The 27126-nt window shown below is 36.9% G+C and overlaps 3 protein-coding genes and 1 long non-coding RNA gene across 4 annotated transcripts in view; 3 read left to right on the top strand and 1 right to left on the bottom strand.

Moving 5' to 3' along the window:
* The window catches only part of hcrtr2 (hypocretin (orexin) receptor 2), a gene marked incomplete at its 5' end in the record, with an annotated part of 43255 nt that extends 39819 nt beyond the window's left edge, over window positions 1-3436 (top strand). The window contains 2 exons of the mRNA XM_079634716.1: window positions 1231-1352; window positions 3238-3436. Coding sequence (XP_079490842.1) covers window positions 1231-1352; window positions 3238-3407 — 292 coding nt within the window. The 3' untranslated portion in view covers window positions 3408-3436. The remainder of the gene's footprint in view (window positions 1-1230; window positions 1353-3237) is intronic.
* Window positions 3437-7061: 3625 nt separating this feature from the next.
* Window positions 7062-15949, top strand: gfral (GDNF family receptor alpha like). The gene is made up of 9 exons (XM_079635386.1): window positions 7062-7148; window positions 7903-8040; window positions 9357-9509; window positions 10854-10895; window positions 11379-11706; window positions 13717-13964; window positions 14082-14267; window positions 14367-14451; window positions 14578-15949. Exons 1-9 carry the CDS (start codon window positions 7118-7120, stop codon window positions 14657-14659), a joined length of 1293 nt encoding a protein of 430 aa, XP_079491512.1. The 5' UTR covers window positions 7062-7117; the 3' UTR covers window positions 14660-15949.
* A 290-nt stretch (window positions 15950-16239) lies between these two features.
* Window positions 16240-20979, top strand: LOC307010771. Its single transcript, XR_013800264.1, has 3 exons — window positions 16240-16547; window positions 19671-19747; window positions 20211-20979. It is a non-coding gene; the product is annotated as an uncharacterized lncRNA (long non-coding RNA).
* A 5536-nt stretch (window positions 20980-26515) lies between these two features.
* Window positions 26516-27126, bottom strand: part of hmgcll1 (3-hydroxymethyl-3-methylglutaryl-CoA lyase like 1) — a 37342-nt gene continuing 36731 nt past the window's right edge. Inside the window, exon 9 of the mRNA XM_079635767.1 lies at window positions 26516-26713. Coding sequence (XP_079491893.1) covers window positions 26612-26713 — 102 coding nt within the window. The 3' untranslated portion in view covers window positions 26516-26611. The remainder of the gene's footprint in view (window positions 26714-27126) is intronic.

Below are 27126 nucleotides of genomic sequence, written 5' to 3'. Positions count from 1 at the left end.
ACATCAATGAAAACACAACGAAATTAAACATGACCCTAACAGCGGTTGAAATATGACTTGTCTTTCAAGTGATTTTTTTTTTTTTGTTCAAGTGATCAGCAACATGACTTGAGGAATCACTGATCCTTCAGAAGCACAACGGGGTTACCCAGGCGTTACTGTTAGCAATCACTGCTAATTACTGCCGAGAAGAATACACTACACCTACGGTTCAATCTACGAGCTCGGCTCCTCAGTTATCCGTTCACTTTCTCAGGAAAAAAAAACACAGTATGGGATAATGTGTCAGACGGTCATTAAAATAAACCTGGCGTGAAGTAGAAGGGTTTTATCACAGGGTGTATTTTGCGATACTGATGATTCTGACTGTATTTTGAAATTACCGGTATGCTAAGAAATTGATTTGAAATGATTTTATAATATTGTATAAAGACAGTGCGAAGCGTCCAGTGACTAATCTCAGCTTTGTGTTCTGATCAACCAGTTGGTGTTTGTTTATCAATGGCATCATGCACACTATCTTGTTCTACACATCTACTTTGAGTCAGCTGAATTACTGGAGTTAGCATATTTATTTGGTAGATAAGTCTGTTAAAGTATTTCCCCCTCACTAGTGTAAGCTGCGTTGCAGACTGCATGTGTTGAGCTGAAATTAAGAAAAATACCTTTAATAAATTCTGTTTAAAAATATGCTTCTTGTAAGGATTGTTAGAGGAGATTTCTATTTTAAAAAATGTGCTTTATTTATTCTAATGTTTTGTTTTTGATTAATATGGAAGCTTGTTTCCGCCACAGAATAAAACATTTAAAAAGATAATTGCGAGATATAATCTTACAATTGCGTGTTATAAAGCCAGACTTTTTTTCTCGTAATTGCGCCTTTATATCATGCAATTCTGCCTTTATATAACACGCATTAATATATTGCAATTCTGACATCTTTTCTCAGAATTGTGAGACATAAACTTGCAATTGCAAATTATAAGGTCTAAGGAAAAAAAGACTGACTTTTGTGTGTCAGACAAATTGTGTGTTATAATGTCAGAATTCCGAGATATAAACGTGCAATTTTGAGAAAAAAAAGTCAATGTGACTTTACAACTCGCAATTGTGACCTTTTTATCACACAATTCTAAGATAAAAAGTCAGAATTGTGAAATTACCTTTTTTATTTTTTATTCTGTGCTGTAAACAAGCTTCCATATGTTTATGTCTATCTGTTATCCGCAGAGTATTTGGCGCTTTCAAGAACACAGACAACAGAGAGACTGTCTACGCCTGGTTCACCTTCTCACACTGGCTGATATACGCCAACAGTGCCGCCAATCCAATCATCTACAATTTCCTCAGTGGTGAGTCTCTCACACGTCCAGCACATCAGAGGTCTCCACTCCTGCTTCTGGAGACTCTTCACACACCAGATTCTCCTCTTGTTAGCAGAGAGCTGGCGTGTCACATGAGAGAGATACTCAGTATAGATGAGAGTATAGATGGCGGTGTCCTCCATCTGCTGGTCACACACAGGCATTACATCTGTCATTCCCTTCACTGCCTGCAAACACACACACGACTTCAAAGCTTTGAGATGCAGTTTGCCCTCCGGAAACATCCTGCACCTTTTCATTTATAACGAGCACACTAATTATTTCTTCATTAGCATCGCAATATTCTCTTTGTGCCGCTCTGATAACGGAGAGCAACATTACCTGGTCATTTCAAGGACGCTTTTGGCATTATTGGGCAGTTTGGAGGATTCAGTGCGCCTACTGAGAATAAATGAATCCGTTTAATCCCAGCAGTCACCTTGGGACCAACATTTTAATTTAGTTTAATTTTAAAGGTCTAAAAAGAGCATTTGATGTTTTTAAAAAGCAGAATATATAATACACTGGAAGAAAAAAAGTGCAGAAAATGCTATATCTATGGCACAACAGCTTGTCAGCACTCATGCACACGTAACATATCTCGAGTGTGATTCAGGGCCCGATATAGCTAACCAGCGGTGAGGAAACATCCGTTCATAAATCATCTGATCATAGAGATGTGCATGTGCTTACAGCAGCTCTGAGATTCACCGGCATCATGTCCACAGATGAGGCGATTAACAGTTATGATAGTTTGAATATAAAGTATAATTGAGACTATATAGATCTGGCAATGTGAGACTATGTTTGAATTAAACCCTTTTCTTTTCATGACACATTGATATTACAGTACAGAAGCTCTCTCGGCATTATCCTGAACATGAGCATTAAAGGATCACTCCACTTTTTATTTTTTATTTTTCCATCTCCCCTAGAGTTAAACAGTTGAATTTTACCGTTTCCGAATCCATTCAGCCGATCTCGTTGTCTGGCGGTAGCACTTTTAGCATAGCTTAGCATAGATCATTGAATCTGATTAGCATCTCTCTCAAAAAAATGACCAAAGAGTTTTGATATTTTTCCTATTTAAAACGTGACTCTTCTGTAATTACATCGGGTACTAAGACCGACGGGAAATGAAAAGTTGTGATTTTCTAGGCCAATATGACTAGAAACTTTCCTCTTATTCTTGCATAATAATCAAGGAACTGTGCTACCGTTATATCATCGTAATATCATTGCGCTGCTGGTACAGTTCTTGATTATTACGCAGGAATGAGAGTAAAGTTCCTAGTCATATTGGCCTAGAAAATCACAACTACAGAAGAGTCACGTTTTAAATAGGAAAAATATCGAAACTATTTGGTCATTTTTTTAAAAGAGAGATGCTAACGGTCTAATCAGATTCAGTGATCTATGCTAAGCTATGCTAAAAGTGCTACCGCCAGACCCGGAGATCGGCTGAATGGATTAGAAACGGTAAAACTCGACTGGTTAACTCTAGGGGAGATGGAAAATTAGCCTATTTACAAGCAAAGACCGACCCGAGTCTTTTATCTAAAAATCAGTCTACAGGCTTTCATACCTAGGATGTCAGTTAAGTTTTCATTTTTTAATTTTCGTTACAAGCTGTTCACACGTTGGCAATACAAGAAGTGATTCATATATTTAATTCTTACATATATCCCCTTTTTAATTTTAATTAATCCAAATACAACTGTTCATTGTTAGTTCATGTTAGCTGAGGTCCATAAATAAAACGGATACTAGTACATGCTGTCATTGACATTAGATAATAAATGCTCTATAATAATGTTTCAATGTTAGTTCAACTTAACAAATGGAACCTTATATAAATCCTGTATTCTCGCAGGTAAATTTCGAGAGGAGTTTAAAGCGGCGTTCATCTTTCATTGCCCCGGTGGAGACGAGACACCGAAGGAGAGAGTCAGAGCGAGAACCAGTACAGACAGCCGCAAATCCCAGTCTACGCAAGTCAACAACTTCGACAACATCTCCAGGATATCGGACCAGGCTGTGTAGCGTTCTCCGGGTGACCCTGTGTGTGTCACGAACACCGAGACTAGAGGAACAGTGTGTTTCGACATGCGAGGCTATGGATGGAAGGATTGTCTTGCGCACATGAACCTTCAGTGGAATTGAACATTTTTACCCTGTGAGTCGAGAGGTTATTTTTCAGCTCAGCTGGACTCCATAATAAACCAGAGATGATGAGCATGAAATACTGACATGTCTCTGAAACAAAGACTGCATTCAACTCACGACTGAAAGACACCGATGATAGAAGGGAAGAAAATATTTTCAGTGTTAAAATAATCTAAAGTAGAGAGGTAATGGTAAGCAGTCTGTGTCTGAAACACTGAACACTGAACACTGCTCTGTTTGTTTGAGCATCAAATGATTCGGGTTTGAAAACATTATTTTTGCATGCATAAACTGCTTCAAGTACTTTTGAACAAAATTGATGTATATTTATTTTGTATTCCATGTTTAAGCAATGTACAGTTGGACATTTGTAATGTTTCTCCAAGAATGCTGCTTTGTATTATGTTTTTATCTTTTCAGGAACAGCTCGCTCGCTCTGTAACACTTTACAGTAAGGTTTCATTTGTTAGTTAACTACATTAGTACTACACACTAACATGAATTATTCTTTATTAATAATGCAAATTTCAACATTTACTAATACATTTTTAAAATCAAAAGTTAACATAAGTTAATACCCTAACATGAACATGCAACAAAACATTATCTCTATTAAATTAACAAAAGATTAAAATGCACACAAAAAAAATGCAAAATAGCTAATGCATTAACTAATGAGACCTTACTGTAAAGTGTACCGTTTACTCTAATTTGATCCCACTTGGGTATTAAAAACAAAAAGACGTCAAGAAAACATTTTGCAGTGTTTGCAGATAAGTCTGTTTTGTTTCTGATGATGGTGTGTGTTGTTTTCGAACATTTATTTCTGATGGAGTTGTCTTGACGTGTTGCACAGTCCAGCAGTCTTTATTTGCTCTGAGTGTTTGCTTGTTGGATCAGGAAGCCTGGAGCTCTAACTGTTTATTTGTATATTATTAGTCTGATGATTACAGAGTAATAAAGCGGAACAATGGCACAACAATGCATCTTTGTTGAAGTGTGACAGACGTCACGAGAACCAACAGGTGAACTACGTACTGTGTGATGTTGCTGATGTCTCTCAGGTGCTTGCTTTGAGATCCTCTGTTATCTATTAAAAGTGTGCATTGCTGCTACTTATAAATACTTGAAGTAAATGCATTGAGTGTGTTGATGTGTTTGAAATTATGTTTGTAGATAAAGATTCCAATTTTGCTTAAATACACCACTAAGCCATTCATCATTATCTTTTTGTTAGCTCATAAGTGAATCGCGCACATGCTGACTTTTAAGCGTCTTTTGGCAGAAAAATGTGAATTACTTTGGTCAATGTTTGCACAATCCAAAAATAAAGAAGTAAACAAGAACAACTCTAAGTAATTGTGTATGTTTTGTTTTGCCAGCACCAACTAGCATGGAAATATAGATGGTTTGAACTGGTATATACAATTGTGTGATAAAAAGTCGCAACTATCTTTTAACCCTCTGGGGTCGGCAAACGCGCAGGCGCGTTTTGCTCGTTTTTTTTCACATAGCAGCAAAATAGACCTAAAATACTCCATCAGTTTTGGTCAAGCAGACTTAAGAAATATGAAAAATAAGCTGTTAAATGTCTACTTTTTTATGTGTCCACTTACAATCGAAATAAAACATCTTGCTTTTGTAAAATAAAGACAATATACAGGGTGTGCTTTCTGCCTCTCCGTCTCCGAGAACTTTTTTTCTGAAGCACGAATCTATATTATAAAAGACGATATGTTAGGTTACAGAAGAAATATGAAAGACAACATTTCGTTTTGGATAGATTATAAAGTTTTTACTGCCACATCAAAACCTAATTTACAAGGTGCAAACAAAATCTTAATAGATCAATATAAGCCTTCTCTTTAAATTATTTTTGTGTTTTATTAGTGACAAATTTGGGGAGAGGATAGCCCACATCCAAAACTTTCTGAAAATACGAATGAGAATTAACTGCACAATTACTAGAAATGTTTACCTTGGATATTATACAATTTGCAAGCATACACAGTTTGTGGAAAAATACACTTTTTTCAAGATGTTTCCAACTCTGAACCAATTCTGTAGTATATATAATATATAACGCGCGCCCATGCGGAGTAAAGTCGGCGAAAAGAGGAGCGTGTTCCAGTGCAAACATTCCCTGGTGATATTCTGCAGTTTCAGAAAACAACTCCGCGACTAACGGGAAAAACCTAGTCTAAAGACAGTGGCGCGTTAGTCACATGCTATTTTAAGGGCGCGTGCTTGGCCATTATGTAGCGTGTGAACAACACACACACTTTGATTCTCTAATCTAAACAGATGCAGCAGTTTTCATTTTTGCAAATCATACATTATTACAAGGAAAAATATTAACACACGAGGGAAATCATTGTTGTGTCCGTGAAGATGTGAAAAAAATAGGCATAAATCTAGATTACACATTTACCCAAATTATTATACGCCTGTTTAACCGAAGCTAATTTGTGTGGGTTTCTCCTATCCTCATACAATGTCACTTCTCTGTGTTTTACGGCCCTGACGAGAACGTCGCTTCTGGCGTGCGCCGGCAAACCCGCCGTTATAATAGCAATCCGCCATGGAACCAGCGCGCCGGCTCTTAAAGGGAATGTGAGAGGACGCTCTGATTGGTTTATTTCACGTCACGCCCAAAACCACACCTATGAATAATGAAGCGACTTCAGACCAACACATTTTAGATTTGCGTCGGGCACAAGAGTCGTTTATCCCGCCCGGGGTCCGCCCACAAAGTTACTTGCGTTTTGCGTTTGATACTTGAGTTTCAGAGCGTTACAATAGGGCCCATTGATTGCTAGCAGGATGTGAAGAGACTTTCAACCAGCATAACAAAAAGTGTTTCAGGAACAAAATCACCCACACTGCCTTTAATGAACATACTAAATATACCGTCTGAATGAAAGTTTAGAAATACACAAAGTAATACCTGAGGTTTAGAAGATAGGCAATATCAGCAAGCAAGTGTGTCTTTGCTCCAAATTTGAGCACAGCTGATCATCATTTTGATTTTGATCATCATTAGTTCTGATTCTAAACCGCTGACAGAAAAAGCTGAACATTGAACACCGTAGCAAGTTTCAACATTACCCTGATGCTTGGGTAACAGCTTTACTGCTATATTGCCCAACACTACAGAAACTACAGCAAAAGTTCAGGACTTTTGACATTTTGGGCTTGACTGATGCTGGAACTGGTTAGTGGTATCCGTTTACATATATACTGTATATACACACACAATATGGAAATACTATATAAATATATATATATATATATATATATATATATATATATATATATATATATATATATATATATATAGTATTACCGTTTATATCCCTAGTATGCTGTACAATATATAACATCCCTATCAGTAGAATATTTCTTTAATATTGGAAATCCTCACACTGCCCCGGGAGCCGACCCTCAGGTGAGTGACATCCAACACTCGCACCTGAGAGGATTATTCATCATCCCTGTGACGTCATGCTGGGGTGAAGAGAGCGCTGGACAGGATCACACACTCGCGGGATCACACAGGTGCTTCACACTGACACTCCAACACCATCATGAAGGTCATGAAGCCAGCGTTTCTCATCGGTGAGTACAGGATCTATATTGAGGATTAGTGAGCTTTTAGCAGGTCAGCGCTTCATTGATCCTGGAAGTTCTTCTGACGGAGTTATTGAAATTGATTTATCGTGTGCTTGTGCCTGAACATTTGCTGAGTGTTTCTCTGTGTTGCGCTTAACAGGGACTTAGATCTGTTATTAGGTGTAAGTGCATTACAATTTAATTTAGAAAGAAAGAAAGAAAGAAAGAAAGAAAGAAAGAAAGAAAGAAAGAAAGAAAGAAAGAAAGAAAGAAAGAAAGAAAGAAAGAAAGAAAGAAAGAAAGAAAGAAAATTAGTTTCAGGGGAAAATGTAAGAAAGTTTGACACTGAAAAAATCATATTCCCTTTCTTCTACATTGTATAGTTTAATTTACACAAAAAATACTATTTCAGTCTTTCTACTTCAAAATTTGCCTTTCCTTTGTAATTATTTATGAAATTTACAAGCAATTTCTGAAGTGAAAATTGTTTCCTAAACCCACACCAATTATATTCTCAGTGCACCAGAGATAAATATTCTTTAATAACGTTCTCAAATTTTAATGGATGATAAGGATCATGAGGTTTTGTGTTGCTGTCAGTAAATACGAGCACACTGTGAAAGTCCTGTCAGTGTGTCATGGAGCTTACGATGCTTTCAAAGGAGACACTTTTACAAGACTCTCGATGCCTCCAGAACAGGTAGATTGGTTTCTCGTTGCATAAGGTTAAGGCAATTATGATTGTTATTTTCTGTTCCAGCGTGTCATCTGCTGTTCCAGATAGTTTCCATTAACACATCAAGAACTACAGACTGCACTTCACATATGGACGCTTGTGTTTCTAAACGCATCTGCAGAAGTGAACAGGCTGTCCTCAGAGACATCTGTAGTTATAAAGGTACAGGTTTCTTTTTTAAACTTCTATGAAGCAAACAGAATGTCATCCATAATGCAACCAATTACTTGTATTAATGGGATAGGACCGGGGTTGGGTGTCACGGGGTTAATAACTGGGTGCCGTCACACAAACTAGAACTGTTTACCCTCTTGATTCATACTAGTTGATTTTGTCAAGGCATTAAAAATGAAAAGCTTCTGAGGTGAGAGGGGGAGGTTGTGACACTGTAACGTTTGAGTATAAGATTAATAAATCATTTATAGCACATTTGAACATTACTTCTACACACAACAACCAAACGTAAAACTCAAACCATAAAAAAAATGTATTATTGAAATAAAATATAAAATACTATATATATTTTTTCAACTACTGGCCAAAGCAAAATGTCTAATTTTAAATTAGTTTAACTGGATGTACTTAAAATCAAAACTGAAATAAAAATGAATACAACTATATATAATTTTTTTAACTCCTAAAAATTATAAAAACCAAAACACAAACTAAAATAAGAGCTACATTCATTCAAAAAACATAAAACATCTAAATATTAATAAGAAACTACTTTAGTATCATAGTTATACTAACATTACAGGATTATTAACCTATAAATCTATTGAGTTGAGTTATTCTGAGATATAACACTTTACGATAAAGTCCTATTTGCTAACATTAGTTAATGCATTTGTTAACCTGAACTAACTATAAACAATATATTATTACATCATTTATTAACCTTTGTTAATGCCAATCCCTGTCTCCTCTTGTGAAACGTCCCGTCACTGTGTTGGCAGTAACTGGATTACAGCGCAATAGCCTTGAGCAAAACTGCACACCTCAAACTGTGGCCGTGTGTGCATCCAGGGAAGGGGAAGGATGGCTTCAGGGCACGTCGAAGCTGTGTGTGTGTGTGTGTGTGTGTGTGTGTGTGTGTGTGTGTGTGTGTGTGTGTGAGTGAGAGAGAGAGAGAGAGAGAGAGATATAAAGAAATATATTGGCCTCAGGGAAGCAAAGGGAATAACAATTTATGAGATCAGTCATTATTCACATGTGATATTGACTGTCATGTTGATACATTTTAACATCTGACCGTAATAATAGTTTTGGAAAACCACTGGGCACTTTAGAAATCATAGATAATTATGCAGCTCAATTAAAGGATTAAAGGCTTGATGGACAATCAGTATTGCAGCACATACAATAGCTATTAAAAATTGATGAACGCATTGTGTGATCCAGATGAATAGAGTTCACTCGTGTCAAAGCTGTCATGTTGAAAGTGCTTCTGTGAAGTCAGCTTTTCTCTGTGTGTAAAGATGGAGGCTGCCACACGACTGACACAAAGGTCTGCAACGCCACGCTTCAGATGATGTTGAGCCGCTGGCCGGCGCTGGGAGAGTGTGTGTGTTCTGGGCCGGATCCATGCCGCGCTCTACAGCAGCTGTTCTCTCAGTGCCAGCATCGCTTGGGTATACGCTAACACACACACACATTAAACACTGCAATGAAACAAGCCGAGCTCTACAGACAGCGTGCTGTTGATTATACAGCCAACAATTTCACTCGATTTCCTCAGTTAGGAAAAACTAAAAAATGTCATGTAGGCTATAGTAATGCACTTAAGTCTAAAACTATGTGTATTTAATGTACAATGCCAAGTCAAGTCAGTGTTATTTACGTCTTTTGCATGGTTTTAAAGCAGATTTTCAGAAATTAATAATTTTCTTTCTTCTTCTTTTTTACACCACCTTAATGCCTTATTGTCCATATTTAGCAGTTATGGTATGCAATTTCAGTGAATTTTTTTTTGTGTGTGATTGTTTTTACTAACTGAGGGTTGAGTTGTTGTCTGTGGTAATCGACAGCATGCCATGAGTTTTGGGTAGAAAAACAGTTTAAATCTTGGAAATTCACTCAGAAAATCCTTTTTTTAAATGATCTTCATTCAACTATTAAAGTGAACTCTTAAAAATGAAAGTGACTATATGGCTGTCAAGCCCCCAAAAGGAAACAAAAGAAATGAAAAATAAATAGTAATCATGAAAGTATCATAAAAGTAGTCACATGACTTATTGGCACTATCCCAGCTAATGTTCTAACATGTTCTAAGATAGTTTTGTTAACATTCCCATTAAGTTATGAAAAGTTAGTTCTGGTCAAATGTTTTTAAACTTTCAAAACGTCCCGTTTTTTTTTCTTTTTTTTTCTTTTCTTTCTTCTTCGTTAAAAAACGTTTCTTCTTTATGTTAGAGGAACATTCCATTGTATCATTTTGAAAACATTCGGAGAATGTTCCCTGTTAGCTGATCCTTCTAATGATTGATTGACTTTCTGAGAATAATGGTTAAAAAAAAAAGAAGTTAATCAGTTATGCATATTCTCCCCAAATTTTTTTTAGGAACATTCATCAAATTCATCATATGGATTCACAAGAACATTCAGTGAATATTAATAACATCATTAGGACGTTTCTGAGAACATTATTTTAAGAACATTTCTTCTCAAAACTATGAGAACATATATCATATGTCATAAGAATGTTTTGTCCTAAAATTTACATTTTAAAATACTTTAAAATACTTTACTTATAGGTTATGGGAATGTTCCCTGTTCCAAGATATTCCAAGTTCCTATTCCAAGGAGCAGAACTCAGTTTGCCTGGTGTGATGCATGGATCATTTTTAATTCAGAAGAATTCTGAGCTTTGGCAAAAGGAAACATTTTTTAGTGAATAAGGACTTACGCAGGTTTGGAATGGCATGCGTGCGAGTAAATGCTGACAGAATTCTCATTTTTTCTCTAATGTTTTCCAGCTCAAAAAATCAAGAAACCTGAGGCAGAATGGAAAGCCAGTGGTAAGATCTTGTTCTGTATATAGAGCACCAAAGCCTTTTGAAAACTGATAACTGCATGTATGCTGTGATCTCCTCATTGGACACTCTCATAAAGTGTTGTCAAAAGTATTGACTTCGGTACCAAGTCGGTACTAAAATGTAAAAAAATTGACTTTTTGTGCGCTGTTGAGCAGAATCATGAACACATCTGATTGGCCATTGTTCACACACTCATCAAATGTGTCTGTGATTTTCTACAATGATCAGCGCTTCAAAAACATGTTGTAAATACACATCAATGTCGCTCTTCACCGAGCGCTTACACAGATACACACCGAAACATGCTCCGCTGATACCGCTTGTGCTTTCAAACACTCTCAAACACTTCTGTGCGCTGACCATATAGCCGATGATGAGCTTGTAAACACAATGGCCAATCAGATGTGTTTATGATATGCTCATCAGCGCTCTTTTGACAACACCACTCTCATACCCTCGATCCAGTACACCTCACAAGCAGATCCTGTCTTGAGGAGACGATGGCTTGTCTCGGGGAGGAGTCCTGCAACAGGCGGATGGTGCCGTTTGTCCAGGAGTGTAACGCATACCAATGCAACCTCAGCCAGTGCAGACAGGCGACGAGGCAGTTCTACTCGGCTCTTCCTCACGCTGTGGCGGAGCGACTGGTGTTCTGTGACTGTGATCGAGAAGACCAGGAGTGCCAGCAGATGAAGGCCTCTCTACACTCCGGATCCTGTGCGAGCGACCCGTCTCAGACTCCCTGGACCTGCCTGGAGGCGCTCGACAGATGTTCTGGAGATGCGTCGTGCAGGTGAGTCCTGAACACTCATGGCAAATCATTAACAACACGATTTACATAGGACGTGTTTAAAGAACTGCATTTCTATCAACTAGGGGTGTAACGATACCCTCATGTCACAATATTAATGCGATGAACCAAGATATATGGTAAAAGGTTAACAAAAAATGTACTGTTGATTAAAATGCTAAATTTGATATAACATTGTGTGTAAATTAATAGACTTGGACTTGGTGCTGGAAACCCAAAGCACAGGACAATAGAGACACCAGAATAAACATATTCATGATTATAGAGCTGAAAATACTGAATTATTCTAGACAAAATATGCTTTCACTGACTAGATATATTTAAAATAATAGGCCAATAACTGGTAACTTAAGAAATTTGGCATTATTAGGATAGAAAAATATTCCCCTATTGCATTATTATACATTATATTCAACATTATATATAGTAGTTTAATGTAGTACTGACACTAAACTCTGAAAACTTGAATTTTTACACACACAGTAATATTCCTTTTGTGTGAACTATACACAATACATATTGTCACTATCCACGATACATTTTGTTGCATTCTTGTATTGCGATATATTGCTCAACCCCTTTTTATTATTGCTCTTCGCCCCTAAGTTGACAAGTCAAATGTTGGGATGCCAGGTTATTTCGATAGTCCACTTTAGACTTTCTACAAACTAAGTAACTTTGCAACCACATGTCAACTAGCAGTCAGTCGAGTATTAGACTGTCTAATTTAAATCTGCTAAACACTTTATTTTGATGCTCCAAGTAAATGTCAACTTATTCCTCTAACCATAACAGTCTAGTTAGTTGACATGTAGTTACAAAGTTACTTAGAGTTAGTTGAATGTCTAAAGTGGACTAAAATACAATTTACAATTGTATTATTTTAGAGCATTTCAATTTGAATCCAGCCTGAAATAAAGTCAATTTCTCACCAATCCAATGTATTTCAGGTAAGAGGTGAGGATTTATCAGTATTCCAACAGATCAACAGTTTTAGTGTAGAAATTCAACAAGAAATGTTCAAAACCATAACAAGGCAAGAAGGAAATCTTCAACAAAGGAGTATAACTCAAGTTCAAACCATAGTCCAGATGAAGTGTCCTTAATGACGGATGAATGAGGCCAAAAGAGAACAAATATTAAAAACGCATAACACAATGAAAATGTAGGATTACAAAATATATACTACTTCCATTGAGCTGTAGAACCATAGATGTTTCTCAAAACAGGGTTGAGTTGAGCAAACACTCAAAGGCTGTGTCTGAAATCTCATACTCTCTGACTTATAGGCTACTACTGTATTTACTTTGCGACCACTAAAAAAGTATGTTCTATAAAGTATGGATGTGACATCTCGCTCTTCCTCATCTACTTAAGCATCTTAGGAAGTTTCCTTTAGCATTTACTTTGGATTTCATTGCTGCATTGGAACAATATCTACAGTAGCCTATTGTGAAAAATATTAAATTGAGTAAGTTTTCCAAAAAAGTACTAGTTGGCGGGTCAGTGTTTACTAGTACAGTATATAATTCACTACACACAGTAGAGTCCTATGTGGCCAGAGAGTGTGAGATTAAACAAGTGCAGAAATCAAAAGTCACATACAATCTTTATTGCCAGATTAATCCTGCTTGCATTGTCTTAAAATTGTTGCAAAAATGCCATGTCCCATTCGTCTTTGGTTGATTTTTTTCAGATTTGTGTTAATCATGTTTTTTTTTTTTTTTGCTGAAAAGACCAACATGAGTTTACATTCTAAGATTCAAACGTACAAAATGTAGGTACAACGTGACTCTTAGGAGTGTATGTGCTGATGCGAGTTTATAAGGATATTCCACAAATTTTCCAAATTGTGAAATATTGACAGATTAGTGTTGGTATAGATATGCTGTATGGCCCAGATGATGAAGCATGGTCTTTCTGGTTGACTGGAGAACTGTTAGGTAAGTTGGATGATGCTGCTGATAAAAAACAACTCTTTGTTATTCACAGGCAGATATTTAGCAGGTACCTGTCCAGGTGTTTTGGGGCTGAGGACGCTGCATATGATTTGCCCAGTGAATGGCTAAATCTTATAAACCCTGACATCTTTATTGGGGAAGACCTCCAATGCCGGGTGGCATTTGTGGAAACAATGGGTTCAATACTTCATCACCCATGTACTTGTGATGGATTACATCTTCATGACCAATATAAGTGCAATGAGCTGAAACAAATTTTCCAAGACAAGTCCTTCTTCAGTAAGTACGTTCAGAGGTCGCTGGCTAGTTTAACTGTGCCGTTGTATTCAACTTGAAGTATTGATGGCATAGTCTCGTTGTGATTGATGTGTTCTGATTTAACCACTCAAATCACAGAGCTCTCAAAAACCAAAGAAAATTTCCGACATGGAGAATCAAACATGAGGCGACAACCAACCAATGAGCCAAGCACTGATCAGGAGTGGTTAGCTGGTGAAACCGACCAACATGGACCAACCAATGTTTTAAGGAACGGGCAACAACCAACCAATGAATCGACGGTTAAGCAGCAGTGGTTGAGTGGTGAGTTGATTCACTTAAAAAGTGGGATTTCACGTTAAACATGCACTTTTCCTTTTTCATTACTGATGTAATTAAACATAATGTCTTTGTTTACACCAGATCAACTGTTGCATCTACTGATATATGTCTCTGCATTAACGGTAGTGGTGTTGTTCGTTGTCAGCCTGGTTTTGCTCAGACTGAGGTAAGTTGTTATTATTTTGTGTGCATCATAATGTATTCAACTAAGGTAGAGCATATTCTTTAGTTAGTTCTATATGACATAGTAATTATTACATTATTAATGATTTTTTTTTGCCTTTATTTTAAGGAGAATACACCAAGCTGCTGATAAGTCAACTTTTGAGACCCACCAGTCAAAGTCTCTAACGTTGTCTTCTGTTATTATTTGAGTGCTTTTATACAGTTCTGGTGGTGATATTCCTGATACTTTGCACATTGTAGTTAAACCAAGCTGCCAAAATATTCTACTTCCAACGCTGACTTTATCACTACCGTAACTTAAAGGAAACATCCCGTAGCACTACAAAAAACTTTAAAGATACAATATGTAATTTTTTCCGCCGCTAGGGGTCGCTAACCTCTTACAATAACAAAGGTGTAGTTTAATGACACAAGCATTAAGCGGAATTATGGAACTTGTCAAGTTGATGGATTTTATCATGTTTATGGATGAGTGAATACATTGATGTTTTTATCATGACTGTGGTGTGAAGCGGCCGCGAGTGCTAATGAGAGACAGATATCAGCGCCACACGCGAGTCCCGCGGATATAAAGGAATAAGGACATTTCATTCTTCCGAACTACATGCAAGTGCTGAATTATTACTCACACAGGACAGTTTATTAGACAAATGAAACTTGTGAGGTAACGCAGCGCTGTCTCACTCGCTCTACGCGATCACACTAAACTGCATTTGAGTGTGTTAAAGTTATAATGTTATTCTGTGTTAGTTTGTCTGTATGAAACTAGTAGTAAGCTAGATCAACATTAGAATAACATACAGATCATATTCTAACATTGGTTCATGACCGCAGTACATAATAACATAGATTAGATTTATGTATTTGCTCACCTGTCTAATAAAGTAGGCTACAAGAGCAGCGTCTCTAAGTGGAAGTTAGTCGCGGACGCTAGCTCTCGGCGTCTCGAAAACGCCACACTGATATTGATCCTTGTTTTAGTTCTCCTTTTGTCCCAAAGTCTGCTTGCCACGGTCCATAATGTTTGAAAGAAACAACAACAGCGTGAGCGTGCCGCTAGACGTAACGCAGTTGTCCACATCTGTCGCCATGGTTACTATGGCAGTACGAGCGGAAACCAGGGATAACGCGGATATTACGTCAGTGACAAGACAAGTGAACATGGAGTCCGGGACGACCCATTATTTAAAATTGGAATTTCTCTGAAATTAAAAATCTTTGGGAACTTTTGGGATATTGTAAGTACACAACTGCAGGAAATATATCAAGTGCAAGTGGTTTTTGGATATTTTATTACAAAATTCTTACATATTGTACCTTTAAATGAAGTGCATCATGAGCTTATAATAGTTAGATGTACTCTCAAGTAATAAACAAGTTATGCTTTGTGTAGTTCAGTATAGCCAATTGTTTGTAATGTGCTTCTCTGGTTCTGTTTCAGGGCATAAACTATAAATAAAGTGTTAATGAGCAACATTACGAGTCTCTAATGTCAGTTCTCTCATTCAACTTTATTAAGTTATGGAAGATGAATCTCCAGCATGAGGAAGGAGGTCATGTATGTTCTTGTCTTCTTCAGCCATCTGATATTCATCAGGGTACATCAGTTTGTCTTGTCTCCGTTCCTGCCGACACTCGACACCTCGATCCAGATGTTTTTAAGTCTAATGATGTGTTTCCTGAACCCCAGTGTCAGGAGCGCACTAAATCACCATTAGGAACTTCACCACGGACATTAATGAGGCGTTTCACCAAAGTCCTTGCACTCTAAAAACTCCTGGGTTATTTCTTCAACCCATTTTCTGGGTTATTTGTGTTGGGTTAAAATTATGGGTTATTTTTTCAGAGAGTACCCATTTTCTGGGTTATAGGGCTAATATTTTGACCCAATTCCTGGGTTGTTTGAGTTTCTGGGTTATTTTTCAAAGAGTAACCCATGTTCTGGGTCCCCCCTCGGCCCCTCCCCCTGCAGTTGTTCTGGAATTTTCTCACAGCAGACATTTGAAATAACCGACACTTCGCGCTCGATCCGTTTTGGCCTGTGCTTCTTCGGTGCAACTTCGTCGTGTATTCAAGGTAAGCGAGTATTTTCAGTGTTGATATAATGTAATATTTTCTGTGTCCATGTTCCCGTTGCTAGTTTAGCACCATTTGCTGAAACAATTACCATGGCTTTGCTACGTTGAGACTAGTGTTAGCTGTGGTAACTTAATTGTGGTTGTCATGTAACATTAGCTACGCTATCGCGAAAACATCTAACTTAACTAGTTTAAAGTCTGTGTAAAGTCTAAATAAATATGTGTTTTGAGTTTGTCAGACTAAAGAAGAAAGTGTAAACCACCCAGACAATTTGAATGATTAAAAATAACGATAGGTTCATGAAATTAGGTGACAAAATGGTTGAAATGCTTTTTACACATTGTTGAGAAATACATTTATGACCACGTTAGGCTATTTAGCTAATGTGTTTAGAAGAAAATGACTGAATTCACTTTACACCAGTGGTGGGCCGTCAGGGCCAGCAAGGCCTTCTCTGCTGGCCTAAACACTATGAGAATCACTGACTTGCACTTTAATATATTTTTTTATGAATGAGTATTAAATTATTCCCAAAAGTCCGTTCTCATAATTTCATAGCTTTTCTCTTGGTTGCGCTGCTTCCAGTAGTGTATATTTATTTTAGTGCTTTTATCCAATCATATTTCAGTCATCATGTGTTGCCAGGGTCAAATATATCTGCCTCGAGGCCTTCAGAATCGATAGTGCGGGCGCCGGTAGCTTAAATGAATGGCAATGAAACTGTTGCTTTAACCAATCAGATAATCAGTCAGATTTAATCAGCCAATCAGATATCGAGTTGATTGCACCGGGGCCATCTAGCAGGCATACAATAACGTAAGCATTTTCACGCCCTTTGATTGGATGGTCAGAGCGTGTACTATTATTACTGGTAGCCAGAGCTAGCTAACGGTATCTGTTGCGAACTGTGTAAACTAAAATACCTGTAGATTTAATAGTTTTTCAACCCACAAATTCATGTTTATTTCCTTCCTCGACCACCAGCAGGTTCAAACCTACCGGAAAAAAATCCCTTATTCAGCTTACGCAGAGTCACGGATCTCTATCGATCTGTCCGGGTAAAAACAGAACTGACTGCAATGTGTGCCAGGACTGATTTTGAAGGCAAAAGTCCCGCTGATCTCATTGATATCGTTCAAAAATCTGTGTGAGAGCTTGTGTCGGCTGTAACGTTGCACATCGTCATGTTTAGCGGTGTTTTCCCTGTTTAACGTTAACGTTACTGCTTCTATCGAGCAGACACTCTCAGCACTAAAGCGAATTTAAACTTATGACAGAAATACGACTGGACAGACTCGACTTTCAGCACATTAACCTCGATGGCGATAGAAAAGGTTGCTGGGACTGAAAAGCACAGACAACCTGTACAACCAAGTAATTCAAGTCTTTTTGAGGAAAGAAATTAGGATGGATTTTGTGTAAAAAATCAGTTTTGGAGAGTATAATGCATTTTTTGCCCCTGTTTTTGTCCGTGCTGAATATGATTTTCTTCCTAATTTTTCTTGTAAATTTATGATCGAAACAACTTCTTTTTTTCAAACATTAATACTATAGCCATTGAAGGATAAGACAGTGATGAGGATCCGTTTCTGAATTTATAATCGGAACGCAAGAACCACTGTACACAAAAGCCGAACTCACTCGCTCGTTTCTCTCTACCCGGCCTTTCGCGAACTCACCGCATTAACCCTATAACTGCCGGAGCAAAATAAAAACAGGAATTTCACAATTATAGAGAGTATGTGCGTGCGCTGCTACACTATTAAAAGTTATTAATTCAGGGTGGACATCACAGAAGGCCTAGGTGTAATATGCACGGCCCGCCACTGCTTTACACGGTCTTTAAATTCTATTTTTCATTACATGTGCTGTACTTATCTCATTGTTATAATAACGGCAATAATACGGTAACGTTAAGTAACGTTAGCTAACGTTACAGTCCAGCTAACTTAGTGGCGACGTCGTGCCCATAGACAGTAAGTTATATAAACGGGTCGTGCCGCGGCTAGAGCGACGACACAATCGTTGAGTTATGTTTACCAGCTGCGCCGTGTTTATCATATTATACAGTGCTCTACTGGCTGAAGTAAAACCTGTTAACCTTTGCAAGTGCGCCGGCGCACTGAAGCGTTATTTGGTTAAATAGTTCAAAGTTACTATCAGATTTAATGTTATTACCGTGACAAACTATACATCATTAAAAATATATGACTCAAGTTTCAGTATTTGACCACTATTGTATTCTGAGAAACTTATATTGACAGTTATGTCTTAATTTGTGTCAGAAGTTATGAAAAAATTAGTCCTTTAATATGAATTATGATCGTCAGCCGCTCTCATTCAAAAAAAAAAAAGAAATTCTTTGCTGTCGTCATGACAGCGCTTGACAAAACAACGTGCCTCAGGGCTTTTAGCTCAAAAATGTGCAGATTTGGAGAAATATTGATAGATTCTCATAGGTTTACATCAGAGTTCTATAGAAAGGAATAATATTTATTGAATTTATACCCAAATGTGTCGATGTAATAATTATGAGCACTGGATACTCTGATGTACTGTGTTTTCAATCCATAAGAGCAGCCTGAGGGAGCCCTATGCACATGTTGTCCATATATGGTACACAGGAAGAAGTCATAATCATGTGACATTCTAGGACGTCCCTGACATAAACAAAGCTAACAGAGATCACTGTAACATGCAGATAAAGACGTTGTGAAGACAATAAACATGATTGCAATGATATTTGATTGACCTGTGTTCTTCGAGCCATGCCAGGTATTTTCATAATAATAGATTATATTTATAATGTAATGCTAATGGATATAGACTTTATCATCGTGCAGAATACTATAAAAATAATATATTGTTAGTCAAATTTTTTAATCTGAAGCCCAATCAGATCACAGAAGGTTATTTAAAACAGTCAGTCGTTAGTAATTATAATGCAGACAAAAGAAAAGCATATTTTATGCTTTTAGTACAAAGGGTTCATGAACTGTTTCAGTTTGGGTATGCCATTTCTGAGGATTTTTCAAAAGTGGGGTTGCAGCCTAACAGGTTAAAGAAGCGGGTCAAGTCTTCGAATTGTTGCTAACCTCTATATTGCTATGTTTTCTCCAGGTCATTTTAAATGGACAGCTTTGTCGCTGATGTGCCAACTGAGTGGCGGCTTTCTGAGCTGATAGAGAATTTTAAAGGTGAGCATTTTACTCTTACTACCCTTATATCATCTCTCTACACCTAAAAAAATGTATTTAATTGGGCTTTAATGTGTCGGTGCAAGATTCTGTGAAAGTCACAACTTCTTCAACAGTGGAGTATGCATATCTATATAACCCTTATAAAGATACTTGTGCCTTGTCTTTAAGCTGTTATGCATAAGAATAGGCCAGATATTCACCTTTGCATTAATGTCATTACACTTGTTAATGAAAGAAAAGATGGACAGTAGTATAGACTGTCATTCACACTAAATGGGCAATGCTGCAAAATAACCACATTAGTTAACTAGGAAATTGGGCCATGTTAAAAAACAACAACACAACATTCCCTGAAAAGTGATTATTTTTTAGCTTTATAATCAAAGAGTGTCTGGTGAGTGGTTCACAATTGTCTCGACTTATTAGTAATACTCATGTTGTCTTGTTTTCTGTCTTTCAGATGAAGACATGGATGAGGAGGCATTTCTTCTCTTAGATGAGGACACTATCAAAAATCTTGTCCCCAAAGTTTGTCCCAGGCTTAAATTCCTAAAGCTCTCCAGAGACTTTAAAGGAGAATTACGGCGAAAAATGAACCTAGAGGTAATTAACACATGGTTACCGAGTCGACCGTTCTTTGGGATTTGTTTTCATGATAATCGAATGTAAAGAGTTTTATCTCTAAAAACTGATTAGCTTATAACGCTATATCGAATATAAGTAAAAAGAAATCGTTATTTAAATACCACTAACAAGGCTCAAAATAGCCTAACACTAACACGGTAGCATAATGAGGGTCCCTACATGCAAACCGAAGCATTGAGAACTTTGTAAGTGTACAGACAGTTTAAGAAGAAGATACTTTATAAAGACAGTACATTACGCGTATACAGGCAGGAGCCATCTTGGAAAACAGACTCGACCAGTCTGAGCCATGAACGCCGTGCTAAGACAGCTGAACTGTGACTTTAACCTATAGACCAGCTCACGTAGCACGGCGTTCGTGGCTCGACTGGTATGTACTGTCTTTATAAAGTATCTTCTTTTTAAACTGTCTTTACACTTACACAGTTCTCAATGCTTCGGTTTGCATGTAGGGACCCTCATTATGCTACCGTGTTAGGCTATTTTGAGCCTTGTTAGTGGTATTAACTAACAATTTCTTTTATATATACTAGCGTTATAAGCTAATCAGTTTTTAGAGATAAAACTCTTTACATTCGATTATCATGAAAACACATCCCAGAGAACGGTCGACTCGGTAACCATGTGTTATTAACCCCTAGGTTCATTTTTTGCCGGAATTGTCCTTTAAAGGACAAGTTCGGTATTTTACACTTAAAGCCCTGTTTTCAGATCTTTTCTGATGAAATAGAACGGTTAAGATTGAAATTTGGACACAAGCTGCTGTCCCGAGAATTTTTGGTTTCTGTGGTAGCACCCCCACCTCCACAATGGCTGCATAGGTGCACTGGAACAATCCTACGATTAACTACGATAAAACCTGTTGAAAAGCATCTTTTGCAGCGATTTTTGTATGAGCATATATCAGTGAACACCCCTGACCACTCGGTAAGTTTCACGTCTTTGTAATCTTAACCGTTTTATTTCATCAGAAACAGAAAATCTGAAAACAGGGCTTTAAGTGTAAAATACCGAACTTGTCCTTTAAGCCTTAAATTCAATCCAGTTATTGAATGTTGTCGAATGTTTGAGTTGTTTGTTTTTCTATTTTTTCTTTCCAATATTGTTATTACAGTCTGACCTAAAATAAATATGAAAATAAATATGTCCAAGTGTGTGTGTGTTTTTTATATATATATATATATAGAGAGAGTTTAATTTAATGCAATAAAAATGTAAAAGTGCTTGAAGTGTGTAATATAATTTAAAACAAAGTTTTATTTTCTGAAATAAGGCATACTGGCATAGTAACCCAAGTTAGGTTATTTTTGACCCAACTCCTGGGTTAAAAAGGGACCAACTAATTTCTGGGTTATTTAAACCCAGATATTTGGGTTGTTCTTTTGACCCAGATATTTGGGTTGTTCTTTTGACCCAGAAATTGGGTTATATTAACTACAATGTTGGGTTGTTTTAACCCAAAATTTGGGTCAGGTATTTAACCCAGAAGTTGGGTCAAAAAGAATAACCCAATTTTCTGGGTTGAAATAACCCAGAAATTAGTTGGTCCCTTTTTAACCCAGGAGTTGGGTCAAAAATAACCCATTATGGGTTATTTTTGACCCAGGAGTTTTTAGAGTGTGTCTTACCCCTCATGGTTAAACTTTTATCACAGAGGGTTTAACAGTGTTGAAGACGAACATGCTTTTTTCATTAACTCATTTATATTGGCATATTATTATACATAATAGTTTTTTGCAACAACACTTGTGTTTATTTCATTATACATTCTCTCAAGCCTGTATGCTTTATAAAGATTTTTTTTAAATAATATCGCATTTAATTACTTATATTTACATCATGGAATTTTAATCTTAGAGTATCTATTCATCGTTACAACTTTTAGGATAATAATGCAGTATAATATAACAATGAAATGTGTTTTGTGCTGTTTAAAGTTATAGGCAAAAATAACTATTGTATTCATGATAACATTAATACACTGAGATGCATATCTTTTGAAAATAATTATATATACAGGCAGAAAGTAAACTCTTACCTTTCTACATGATCTCATTGTGTCTTTCCGGTTAACTCTGTGCGCTTAAAACTGACTTGCACCTCAGGGATTAATACAGGTACATGTTTGAATCTTTAGCAACACTGTAGTAGGTATTGGTGTATAGTTTGAATTTTATTCAGATTCTTATCAATTCCAAGTTTCGATTCCAATAAGTGAAACATTTAGAAATCAAACATATTATTCTTAATTTTTGCAAAACATTCTCTTGCTTCTGAATACCATGAACAAAAATCAGCAGCCTTAACACACTAACATGAGTAACTTTTGCCTGTGGTTTTAACAAATGCACCACAGCAAAATAACTAGACTAATATCAGTTTTGAATATTTAAGACAAATAAACAGTCAGTAATAAAGTAAGAACAAATAAATAGGCCTAAAACTGAACAAAGCTCAGGTATGACATTGAAATGAATAATAATCAAATGTAAAATAACAGGACATAGTTTTATTTTATTAATAAAATATAGATTGATCTATAATAAAATTAGAAAAGTTATTCAGTCAAGAACAGGGAGGGGTTTTCTTTTTCTTGCGTTCTTTGATCCAAACTCATTCATGCAGACGGCAGCCAGCACGGTCTCACCCCAAAACGTCATATACTGACGGGTCTTGACCATACGTCAACATACGACGAAAAGGGTACCCCTATAACGTCAATATGAGACGCAGACATAAGCGCACCAGCAGCGCCTCCTAGCGGTACCCTAACGCATACCTAAACCCAACCATACCCGAATCGTCACACATGGACGTTAAAGGGTACCCTTTTCGTCGTATGTTGACGTATGGTCAAGACCCGTCAGTATGTGACGTTTTGGGGTGAGACTGTGTTATGGCAGCAGGTTTATTAGGCTGCTGTCATTTTAAGACTGAATGCACAGATCCAATATACTGTTACACATGCGTTTTTCCCTCCACTTTTTACATTTACTTAAGACAAAACCGACTGTGTTTACGACGATATTTTGACAATAATTGTGTATATATATGTCTGTTCGATCACAAGAAGATGCGAAAGAGAACTCAATTCGCTCTAGTGCCAAACTGTTCTCTTGCATGCTTAATATCACATTACGTAATTGTAAAATGCAAACACGGGAATCGTTAAACAAAATCGAAATGTGTGTGTCTTATCGAATCCCCAGTTCTTGGACATTTATAACCGGTTCTAAAAACCGGTTCTTGATACCCGACCCTACACTTGGGCAGAAAATAGGAAGAGGACAGGTGTGGGAAAAAAAGAAGGAATGCAGAAGAAAATAAATAAAATTTACACATCAATTTGCTATGTCAATAATTGGGCTGGCCCTGCCTTCACTTGTTAAATCACGCGGGATCAAGTTATAGCAGTGCTGTAAAAAACAGCTGTGTCCATATGTTTGCTTTCGCTTGTTCACCTGAGAGTGAAAAGGGCTGAATATCTATTACCTTCTCAAATATAAGCAATATACAGGCAAACAGAGGGCTGGTTTAACACTCTCCCAAAACAATTACAACCCTTGATAAACATGGCAAGGAGAGATTAAATTATAGACCACGAGAGATCAAGTCAAACATGTTTGCTCAGTGTACATCCCACCTGTATTTAAACTAGATCTAAAGAAATATCGAGTCAGTCAAACGTAGGCAGACTCATGAATGTCTTAAAAATTGTTTTTTTATTCACCAAATTACTTAACATATATACATGCAGCCTTTACTAACAAGAAACGATGGCTTCCAAACTTGTCCAACTATAGCAAGGCAGGTTAAAAAGTTGGAAAAGATATTAGTAAAGATATGTGACGTTAGTACAAAGACAGGAATAAGCAATTTAGTACAAAGACAGCATTAAGGAACATTGCCATAGATATTAATTCAGACATTGTTAACGCTCAAATGATTTGCATTACATATTTATAAAGTGACTTTTATAGTTTCAACTTGCAGTATATTTGAAGTGCTGATTTGACTGCACATATACCGTATATTAATGTGATTTAAAGCAGCATATGCAATCAGGCTATATTACTTGGTGGAAGAATTCATTATTATAGTTATTAATATTAATAAACGTCCAGATTTAATACTTATGTCTTATCATGTTGTAGATTGTTTGCTAATACTGTGAACATGACAGTACACGATGGGAAAGATAATAAGCAAACTCCTCCTGCTTTACTGTCACCTGTGGTGATCAATCTGCACACACACACACTCTCTCTGCAGAACCATTGTAACTGTATTTAGCAGGATATGAATCATAAAAATAATGATTTACTCTCACAGGGGGTAATGAGCCTCATATCATGTTTAAATGGGGGATATTATCTTGGCAATCTATTTTCTTTTTGACAGAAAAGGCAGTGGCTCATTTCTTTGGTGTAAAAGAACACACACACACACACACACACACACACACACACACACACACACACACACACACACACACACACACACACACACACACACACACACACACACACACACACACACACACACACACACACACACACACACACACACACACACACACACACACACACACACACACACACACACACACACACACACACACACACACTAGATATTATTAACTTGATTACTGCATCAGCAGCTCTTAAAATGGAAAAAAAATATATTCTATGTGTTGCGAATATTCCCATTAAGTTATGAAATCATTAGTTTCTGAATGTTCAAAATATATATCTTTTTAAATGTTTAAAAACTTTTTTTCTTGGTTATACGAACACTAAGGGAACATTCCATTTATTACAAACTTTAAGGGAAAGTTACTTTAGAATGTTCTCTGAACATTCTAAAACAAGTAGTTGTAACATTAAAGAACATTAAACATTAAAGAAAACATGTAAACATTAAAGAAACGTCTGACTAAAGTCCAACTAAATCGTTTCAGAAAAAAACATTCTACAAGCCATGTATAAATAATGATTTGTGCGAACATTATTAAAGAGCAGATAACTTTGGACAAACATGCTATTTCAGTTTTTTCCAACTGCTTACACACGGTTTCAAAACTGTTTTCTTTTTCAAAACTCTACACACAATTCCCAAAACTGCACACACACACATGCCTCACATGTCCTTCAAAATGTAACACTGCATTCAAAATGCCATAAACACATGTCAGAATGAAGCATTTGCATCAAATGGCAAACATTTACAGTAATAATAATTAATAGTAATTTTTTGTATATACCATGTAAACACTGTTGTTCTAAATCTAAAGCTCTTTTGTCTTTCATAGGCTTATATCTACACTTCAATATAATGTTGTACAGTGACAGTAATCTGCTGAGAGCGGTAACAAGTTCACTGTAAACACCAATGCAATGTAGACACAAGATATGTATCAGGCCAAACATTACTGTTGTATACAGTAGCACAACAAAACCATAAACATGTAAACCAAAAGTATATTCTTTAGAATACAGTAAAGAACACAATTGTGTGTGTGGGGGGGGGGGTATCTGTCCATTGTTCAAAAATGTTTATAGGCCTATACTACAGTAAAGCAGTGATTGGTTAGTGATCAGTAAAGCAATTCGTGTTTGCACATGTGAGGAGTGTGCGTGCGTGCGTGCGTGCATGCGTGTGTGTGTGTGTGTGTGACCTGGTGTGTGTGTGTGACCTGGTGAATAAGTTTAGCATTTTGATTGGTTGTATTTAGAAAAGGAAAGCAAGTCACTTCCTGTTAGATGTTTGTGTGTTAGGTAGAGAATTGTGTGTAGTGTTTTGAAAAAAGTGTTTTATGCAATTGAAAACTGAGTCAAATGCTGAGAAATAGCTCATGGTTTTGGAGATTTGGTGTGTAGTTTTGCACTTTGAGTGAGAGGTTTCAAAAATCATGTGACATGAAAAGATGTTGTGTGTAAGCAGTTGGAAAAAACTGTAACATTACTGGAAGAACGTTTGTTCATAACTTTGAGAAAACCTTGCCAGAACAACATTAGCCAGATTGCTGGGATACTCCCCCTCATATTCAATGGCAGAAATAGAGCAGAATCTCAAAGATTCGTTCTACATTTCACATTATTATTTTTATTAAATTTTTCAAAATGTTTGTTTGTTGTTGTTGTTGTTGTTTAATTTGGTCTCAGACATTTGGACTTATACCCTAACCTAACCCTAACCCTAACCTCAGAATAAAGGCTATATGTTTACAGCAGCTTGGCTGACCTTGGAGTTACTGGTCCTCTTTAAGGCTCGGCAGATGAAATCTCCTGCTTCCATCACCTTCACCAGGTCCACCCCCTGCATCAGAAACACAAACACTCAACTGAGCGGGTGTAGACACCAGGGGGCGCAATAGCAAAAGAAACGGGAAGTCAGAGGTTAGTGTTGCTGAGATGTTATCTGTGCGAGATTAAAAAGAGGAGGCAGTTAAAGGGTGTGGATAAAACATGTGTGAGAGAAACTGTAGAACATAATTACTGCCACCAGAATATCAGGTATAGCAGGACTGTTATCCACTATTTACCAAATAATGCCCTCCAGACACCCTCTCACACACCCATGCGTATATTCTATGACAAAAAACAATTTTCCACATTTTGTTCAAATGTTCTTGAGACAACAGGGGAAACTGAGTAATGGAAAAACTGGGAGTGTAGTCGTAGTGTATGTATAAACATATAGTGTGGTCTCAGAAAGTATGTGGATACAAA

Source organism: Phoxinus phoxinus (assembly GCF_949152265.1).
Source record: "Phoxinus phoxinus genome assembly, chromosome: 14".
NCBI classification, from domain to species: Eukaryota; Metazoa; Chordata; class Actinopteri; order Cypriniformes; family Leuciscidae; genus Phoxinus; species Phoxinus phoxinus.
The sequence above is the reverse complement of the archived record's forward strand: the minus strand, read 5'-3'. Positions and strand labels throughout refer to the sequence as shown.

What these genes read in the sequence shown, in the direction of transcription:
- gfral (XM_079635386.1), top strand. Translation starts at nt 7,118, where the DNA reads ATGAAGGTCATGAAGCCAGCGTTTCTCATCG. An exon ending in TCTGGAGATGCGTCGTGCAG is followed by an intron (nt 11,707 to 13,716) that starts GTGAGTCCTGAA and finishes TGTTATTCACAG; the next exon opens with GCAGATATTTAGCAGGTACC. An exon ending in TAAGCAGCAGTGGTTGAGTG is followed by an intron (nt 14,268 to 14,366) that starts GTGAGTTGATTC and finishes TGTTTACACCAG; the next exon opens with ATCAACTGTTGCATCTACTG.